The sequence below is a fragment of the Rhamphochromis sp. 'chilingali' genome (genome assembly GCF_963969265.1).
Source record: "Rhamphochromis sp. 'chilingali' genome assembly, chromosome: 13".
Taxonomy (NCBI): domain Eukaryota; kingdom Metazoa; phylum Chordata; class Actinopteri; order Cichliformes; family Cichlidae; genus Rhamphochromis; species Rhamphochromis sp. 'chilingali'.
In genome coordinates this window covers 15,891,694-15,900,314 of record NC_137940.1, presented here as the reverse complement: position 1 = coordinate 15,900,314, position 8,621 = coordinate 15,891,694, and the positions used below count along the sequence as shown (strand labels likewise).

Below are 8,621 nucleotides of genomic sequence, written 5' to 3'. Positions count from 1 at the left end.
ATTGGATTAACCACACTTATACAGACTGTATATAACTCCAGCCATGTTGATGGATTGCCTATATTGGCTGGAAATATTCATTTTCAGGGAAAAGACACAGACAGACGATGCTTACAGGATGTGATGTGACAACACTAATGAAATATTGATGTGTCATATTTGTCCAAGGCGTATTTCATTGTTATGGAAAAAGAGAATATTAAAATCATGATGACCAATTGGAGTGGTGATTTCTATGACTTTGTGTATATAATTTGGAATTTTGTACAAATGTAGGCTGATAATAAATACATGATATCATTTCATTCTTTCCAAAGGTTTATTTGCATGACGCACAAACAGACACAATTGAAAGGTACAAATGTGCATGACACGAATTCAAACGTGGTGCAGATGTGTCACAGGTTGATCTGGCTGTAGGCTGTGGCACTTGGCCAGAGGTGGCGCTGGTTGACTCGACTCCATGTTAGTGCACAAAGTAAACAGCACGCTGTAGTTGTGAAGCAAAAACGCTGAATTCGGAGAAATAAACCGTGCGAGGGGAACGATAACGACGACAAGAGTCTCCCGATCGTTTACTCTTGCTGTCCTGTGAACAACATCGGCGTGGTGTTACTTGTTTGCTGTTTTCGCGATCGCGTCGCGCATGAGGATATCACCAGGTAAACTCGCCACATTTTTAAACATTTTGTTGTTCAACAGCATCAAGACTGACGGAGTGTGTTTGAGACAACCTCACAAGTGTCACAGATGACACATTTGGCTTTTTTTTGCTGGTTTGTCGGTAGGAGCTACTGAAACGCAAGACTGCCACACATCTGTTCGACCAACGCCAGTTGATCTAAACGCCAGTAGATCTGGAACACCTGCACAGCTCTCTCTCTCTCTCTGTACTTCAGGAACAGTTTCCTGTCTCAAATCTGTTTTCTGCATTATTCATTCGCTTATTACCCACCAGTCTAGCGTTGTTTACAGTGCTTTTTCTTTTTTCACTTAAATGACCTTGGACAAGAAAGCCTAATTTCTGCTGTTCAATACTGAAGAAATTTTAATTTCTTAAAATTATGCAAAATTGCAGAATATTGCAGAATATTTTTAAGGTTATCTGCTATAAAAAGCCAGACCAGGAAAATCTCCTTCATGTTTTCCTGTGTTTTATTCTCAGTTACTTTCACACAAAGGCCTCTGCTGTGATGTTCACAATTATGATGAAGTCAGTACTGATAAATGATCAGAATTATAATATTTCTGACTGTCTGAGGCTAAATTGAATCAAATCAGGACTTTGAGAACCGGAATTGAATGGATTATAGAAATCAGTGATGATACTCAGCCCTAGTGAGCAGCCTAGGCCTGAGAGAAGTGGATGTAGCTGTGGGTAATAAGAAAAGATGAAAAGAACTATTGATAACTTTTTTGTTAAGTTAAGGCCTGATCTGTCTGAAATTCATAGCCAGTGCTCTGACACGGTGCCATCAATATTTGAATGCTGAAAAAGCACAGTGTATCCAGAAAACACATTATATGCTGCAATAAATGCACTGCCCAAGTGTCCCCTCTCCCCACGGCCTTTCAGCAGCAGACAGCAGCAAACAGGTCGTCAGAGGAGGCCAAGATGATGATTAAGTTTAACATTTTCTACAATATTGACAAAGCACTTTAAGCACAAGTTTGTTAGTTAATAATTTAGAAATTAATATTGTCTGTATGGACTTCCACCCCCCAAAGAAAGTGCACATGTAAAACTGCGGTGTTAAGCGATGCGGTTGAAAAATTTGAGTGCGCCTAACTTTTGTGCCGGTACGCCTAAATTTTTAAAGTTGGGCGCCCATGTCAAAAAGTTAGTCTAGAGCCCTGCTGAGCTTTTTTCAAATAGTTAACTGTCAGCAAATATACTGCCTTAAAAATTTTAATCACCTTATTTACGTTTAATATAAATACACTGAAGTTTTAAATCGTTCAGCATTGCCTGCACCTTCAGAGGATTTATGTTTACATGGATTTTAAAATAATTGTTTATAACATTTAAAAAACGTTTTAAAAATCTATTTCATAAAAGAGAGGATACTGAATTAAAACTAAAACTATGTATGAGGAGCTACCAGTATTTGTGTCACGGGACCGAGTGGTCTGTACTGAACTGGACTCAGGCGCAGAAACCCAGAGCAGAGACAGCAGATGGTGTAACAATATTTTATTAGGCTTAAGTGCTAGAAACGTAGAAAGGACAAAAACAATAAGATGTGGAGTTTGATGTGGCGTGGCCTGGGAAACGTGGCTAGGGTGAGGGAATGGGGCCTGAGATGCAGAGTGGAGCTGAGCAGGGAACAGTCACACTGAAGAGAGAAGACAGTGGAGTTAGGGAGGTAGTGGAGGTAGCTCTGAAGTGGTAAGTTGTAAGTATAGCAATTCTTACTTGCAGTAGGGGACACAGAGTGTTGAGAGGGGAGTGACGAGAATCCAGGGGAGCTGAATGGCGTGGCAAGTAGTGATGGGACGTTCTGTATCGAGGCTTCGGAGCGTGTGTCGAGTAATGGAGGGGGCGTTTCCGCGAAGCGCGTATCGAGGCTTGCTTCATTTATGGGAGGAGCTGAAAATGATGACGTCCGAAGCCTCGCTGCCCGGCTGTACCACGTGACTGGTTCATGAAGTGGTTCGAACTTTGCCGCGACATATGACAGCGATATAAACCCCTCAGACTTCATTCACAATGTGGGTGTTTGATGGAGAGTTGCGGTTAGTGAGAGTTTGGAGACCGTTTGGAGGTTTATGAGAGTGAGGAGAGAAAGTCAGGAGAGAATAGAGCCAGCTAAGAAGAGGAGGATGTCCTCCCCTGTGTGGGAACATTTTGATCTTATTCCTCCCAACAAGGTATGTAAATTTCTACAGAAGATGTATTTTCATGATACTGATGGTGCAATACAATTTATGTTGAGCTGTCTTGACTTTTGTACAAGGTGAAGTGTTTGCTGTGTGCCAGGGAGCTGGGATATAACAGCAACACCTCATCCATGCTTAGGCACTACAGAGCTTTGCATGAGAATAAGGGGGACACCGATTGTGGAGCAAGACCAGGTGAGCCATCAAATGCAATGATAATATAGCATGCAGTAATGTTACTAAATGATATAACAATATTATACAACTGTTATAAGTTACGTATGTGATATTTATATATGTGCTTTATCTTTATTGTCTTTCCTCAGGAGAACAATCTCAAATAGATGAAGACCTGGTCAGCATGGTGATTGAGGACTCCCAGCCATTTAGCATTGTGGAGGACAAAGGATTCAAAAGATTTGTTAAATCATTAAATCCTAGCTATGTTCTCCCCACTAAAAAGGTCATAAAAGCAGTGAAAATTTAGTTTTTACAGAATAAAATGTGAACAGGCAGGACTGAGGCTCAGTGTGTAGCTGTCCATACCTCAACGTTACAAAAGCACAACCACTGTCCACACCCCAACCACACCTCACCTCACAGTAAATGATCATTTCCATTTCAAGCATTTCCAAATAATCATTTCCCATACTGCCACTATAAATATACACAGTATACTGCCATCACTACAATATACATGTTTTACACACTCCTTTTGTTGTTGACATTTACAGGCTGTGTGCAAAATGCCACACTCTTCAAATTCATGCCAGCTATTATTTTTACGTCCAGTAGGTGTCCTGCTAGAGCAAATGAAGCTTCATGAAGCTTCGCGTTGGGGTGAACCAATTGGATGAAAAGCTTCAGTGCTTCATGGGGCTTCATCTGCCCATCACTAGTGGCAAGGCTGACCTGAGATCTGGGGTCTTCAGATGGAGTGTGATGGCAGGCAGGTGAGGCACAGAGTGATTTTCCAAGTGATTGCTTGGTATCATGAGTCCGGAGGTAGAGCGTGAGCCAAGGTGAATCCAGCAACTGCAGCACAAGAAAGTCTTGTTAACAAGATAATCACAGCGAGAACTTGAAGCATAAGGGCCTGTTACCAACATGGGTTGATGACGAACTGGCAGTGAATGAACATCAATGTGCGGCTTAAATCCCTCTGGCTTGATTGCCTGCAATTGGCTCCAGGTGTGTGGGAACTGGAGGAGGTGGCCCTGTCCAGGGGCGGATCCCATGTAGGTTCAGGAGCCTTATGAAAATTCCAGCCACCCACCACAGACCATCAAAATTTGCTACACTACCAGCAAGGGAATTTTCTTTAGAATACGCATTCCTGACAGAAACACACCTAAATAAATAAATGAATCTCACCCCAACCATTCGTGGCAAATGGCCGTCTCTCCCCCGTCCTGCCAGATGTTTTGTCCTTTTAAAAGAAGATTTTCCTTTCTCACTTTTCACAATTGCTCCAAGACAGTAGGAACAGTTACTGACCAAACTAAATTAAATAAATACAATATACTATATGGTTACTAAATATAACAGAATAGCTCTAATAGGTACAAATAGTTCTAATAATAAAAACCTCAATACACTGCACAAATTAAATATATATAGTTGACATTGAGGTAATGTAAAGGTGTAAAATTTCCCTTTCTGTGTAGAGCATGTGCAGATAATAAGGCTGTATAACTATGGCAGTGTGTACTGTGCTTTAGTTGGGGAAGTTGCACAGAGATATCGAAAGGCAGGAATTATTTCTTGTGTTGTTCAGTGGTGCATTTGTCAGCCTTTCACTGAGCGTACTCCTGTGACCAGCACGTCATGGAGTGGCTGGCATTGTCCAGCATTGTCCTTGTTTCGGACACCATGTGCCTCACCCAGACCAGCCTGAGGGACTCCGACTCCATCCTCACAACATTACTGGCCTTGTGGACCAGTTTATTGAGCCAGTTGACATTTGCAACCCTCAACCTGTTGCCCCAGCATGCAACAGCAAAGAGGATGGCACTGGCCACAACAAACTCATAGAAAATCCTCAGCCACCTCAAAAAAGTTACTTGGGCCCTCTAGAGTGCAGTAGTGTTTTCTACCCAATCCATTTTTTTTCAATGTGTATTTATATTTACAGTGCTCAACCCCTTGGATAGAAACAGGAATCACAAGTTTCCTGGTCTTCAGTCAATTATTTGGTCTTTCTTACACTGAACAGCAGAATCATCTGCAGTTCAATGTGACAAAAGAGTGCACCGGCACCCAGCACTCCATCTCATCACCCTCAATGATGCATTCAAAAACTGCAGAATCATGAGAAAACTTCTGAAGATGGCAGGTCTCTGTGCAGTGGCTGAAGTTTGAGGTGTAGAGAGTGAAGAGGAAAGGGGAGCAGATGGTCCCTTGTGATGCCCCTGTGTTGCCCATCATTTTGTCAGACACCTTGTGTGGAAGATGGCTTTGTTGTGGTCGTCCTATCAGGTAATCAATTATCCAGGACCAAGGGTGGCCTTACAAGGCCGTAGCCGATTTATGAAGATTATTGTAATATTCCGTTCTCAAACTTACGAATAACGCATTCTTAATCTGCTTCGTGAGCCACCATTTTCTTTATTGCCGCTCGTTCAGTCCAACATAACACACCCCCACTTACATAATCCGACGCGCCCCGCTGCCACTACGGCGAACCACAAGGGACAATCAGCACAGAGTGCAAACATTATGAACAATACAACATCTCCCTTTTTTTTAAATGTCTGCCAGTTATGCAGCTGGTGTGCATTTCAAAATAGAGCATCCTGAACATGACGATAAGCAACAGTTTTTCAACACTGTCATGTGTAAAATTACTGCGTCATGAGAACAACAACAACAATGCAACACAGGATATGCACTCATTAGTACATCGACATTCGACACGTTTATCCCTTTTGTTTTTCTTAGGACAGCGATCCGCCTACACCCTTTACAATCACAAGTCAAAGATGACCCTTGGTTTGACCACTCGTCCTGATCTGGTGGTCAGTACAGAGCTAGTGTCCATGGTTGGTGTTTCAGTGTCTCTAGATGGTGACAGGGGCTCTGCTTGTTGTTGAGCTGCACTATCAGGCTGGGTTACCAGATCGGGTCCTGGTGCTGAAGGTGCCGGTGACACCTTAGCACCTCTCAGGTGCCGTTGGTTATGCTGTATAGTCTGTCGCCAGTGTGGATCACAAAAGAGCGGGCAGTTTCTGCAGGTCGGATGATGACAGCCGGTTTCTAGCGTCCGGACTCAAGCTGAAAGCGGATGTGGTCCCCCTGCTGCAGTAGTGGTGTGGCGCAGCGATTGTAGTAATGCCTCTGATGCTCTTGTCTTTCCATCTGTGTTTTTTGCACAACCGTCTGGCTTATGATGCGAGGTACCAGCTGGTATCCGGTGATGGGAAGCACTGAGCGTAGACGTCGACTCGTGAGGAGCTGCGCAGGTGATCTGAAGCTGTCAACTGGCGTGTTCCTTTGCTCCAATAGAGTCAAGTAGGGATCTACTCCCTGAGTATGAGCTTTATCCCGAACTGATTTGGCCGACTTGACTGTTCTTTCGGCAAGGCCGTTGCTTTGTGGGTACAAGGGGCTTGAGGTCGTGTGGACAAAGTCCCATGTAACTGCAAAATCCTTGAACTCTCGAGAACTGTACTGTGGGCCGTTATCTGAGATAAGCTTCTCTGGTATACCGTGTCTGGCGAATATGGCCTTGAGTTTTTTGATGACGGACCCTGCAGTGGTAGAGAATAGCCTTTCAACCTCAAAGTAGTGGCTGTAATAGTCCACAACTACTAAGTAGTCCACGCCATGTGAAGAGATCCGAGGCCACGGCCTGCCATCGTCTCTCAGGAATCTGGTGTGGAATGAGGGGTTCTTTGGGGTTCGCTGCGCACCTCTCCTGACATATGAAACAGTTTTCCACCGTGGCAAAGATGTCCTTGCCCATGCCTGGCCAGAAGAGGGCATCCCTTGCTCTCTGCTTACTCCTCTCAATCCCCATGTGCCCAGTGTGGATTCTCTCCAGCATATTGTTTCTTAGGGCTGTTAGCATTATGATTTTGTCACCTTTGAAGATGATGCCATGGAAGTGCGAGATTTAATCTCTGAAATTCCAGAAGTCCAAAAGGGTTTTAGGGCATTTTTTCCTGTCCTCAGGCCAGTCATCATGCACGGTTTGCTTCAGCAGGGTGAGCTGCGGGTCGCGTCCTGTTGCAGCCTGTAGTTCTGAAAGCTTTTTGTCACTTACTGGGAGGCTGTTTATCACTGAGTGGACCTGGTCCTCCATGCCTTCGCTTAGCGTGCTGTCTTGGTCGAGCAATGGTTTCCTGGATAGTGTGTCGGCCACGGGTATGTCTTTTCCGGGCCGGTGCACAATCTATATGTCATATCTCTGCAGCTGTAATAGCATGCGCTGCAGACGAGCAGGGGCTACAGAGATTGGCTTCTTCAGTATGTGCTCCAACGGCTTGTGGTCCGACTCGACGATGACTCTTCTGCCATATATGTAGGTGTGAAAACGCTTCTTTTTCGATCTGTGCATAGTTAACCACTGTTGGGGTCAGTGTCTTTGAAGCATATGCGGTTGGGTGTCCGTCCTGCATCAACACAGCTCCCAAACCATACTTGGATGCATCTACCTGTAGGTGTAGCTCCTTGGTCGTGTCGTAGTGTGCCAGTATGGGGCCTGGTTCTCTGGTTATGAGATGCTTCATTTGCTGGAAGACTCTGTCGTGATTCTGATCCCAGACAAACTCCAAGTCTTGCTTGAGCAGCTGACGCAGCGGTGCGTTCACTTCTGATAGTCGCAGTGCGAATCTGGACAGGTAGTTCACCATTCCAAGTCAAAGGAGCTTGCAAAGAGAGTATTCCAAGCATTGTCTCTAGCTCATTCTTATTCTCAGGAGGCGGCATGTCTTTGATGGCCTGTAGTTTCTTTGGGTCTGGCTGGATGCCCTCCTGGGTGAGTTTGTGTCCAAAGTAACTCACTTCTGTGGCACCTATGACACATTTCTCTGGATTGAGACACACGACGGGCATGGCGTCTGGGTCAATGTGTAAGTCGCATTCTCCTGGGAATATGCCCTTGAACATATCAGCAAACTCCTCCATGACACTTGTGGTCTGTACTGACATGACCAGCTTGACTAGGTTTAGATCCAGGCATGCTCTCAACCAAGGGACAATCAGCACGGAGTGCAAACATTATGAACAATACAACAATTACGACCAGTGTTGTGGGTAAGTCTAAATAAAGTAGATAAAATGATATGCTTACTTATACAGAGTCTTGGTAGTCCTACTGACACCCAAAGTATTGTCAACTACAAATTAATCATATACATACATACGCTATCCAGCTGCTAACAAAACCCTAATCATGGCAGCACAGGCACAAGCTCTGAGAACAGGGTCCATAGAGGCTGGGTGTCTATCACACCAGGCAAAACCCCATGTGAAGTGTGTGTAAAGATGCCCCTGAGACAATCCAGCACATAACAGCAGGGTGCAAGATGCTAGCAAGTAGAGCATACATGAAACATCATAACCAAGTGGCTGGAATAGTACACAGGAACATCTGTGCCAATATGGCCTGGAAGTCAAAATGGGAGACGCCCACTAGGGTCATCGAGAATGACCGAACTAAAATCTTGTGGGACTTCTAGATGCAGACAGAAAAAATGTTGATGGATAACCAACTGGACTTCTACTGTTTTCTTTCTTCT

At 44.3% G+C, this 8,621-nt stretch overlaps 1 protein-coding gene across 3 annotated transcripts; it reads left to right on the top strand.

The window, feature by feature from the left end:
* Window positions 1-521: 521 nt before the first annotated feature.
* LOC308409155 (uncharacterized protein) lies at window positions 522-3,779 on the top strand. 3 transcript variants are annotated; one of them, XM_080901718.1, is made up of 5 exons: window positions 522-662; window positions 789-2,871; window positions 2,958-3,075; window positions 3,207-3,343; window positions 3,676-3,779. In XM_080901718.1, exons 2-5 carry the CDS (start codon window positions 2,770-2,772, stop codon window positions 3,685-3,687), a joined length of 369 nt encoding a protein of 122 aa, XP_080757844.1. In that variant the 5' UTR covers window positions 522-662; window positions 789-2,769; the 3' UTR covers window positions 3,688-3,779. The 3 variants fall into 3 exon arrangements, 1 of the variants encoding a protein (XP_080757844.1); XR_013973954.1 differs by having other exon boundaries at window positions 3,020-3,075; window positions 3,207-3,773; XR_013973955.1 differs by having other exon boundaries at window positions 2,981-3,075; window positions 3,207-3,773.
* The last annotated feature ends 4,842 nt before the right edge of the window (window positions 3,780-8,621 follow it).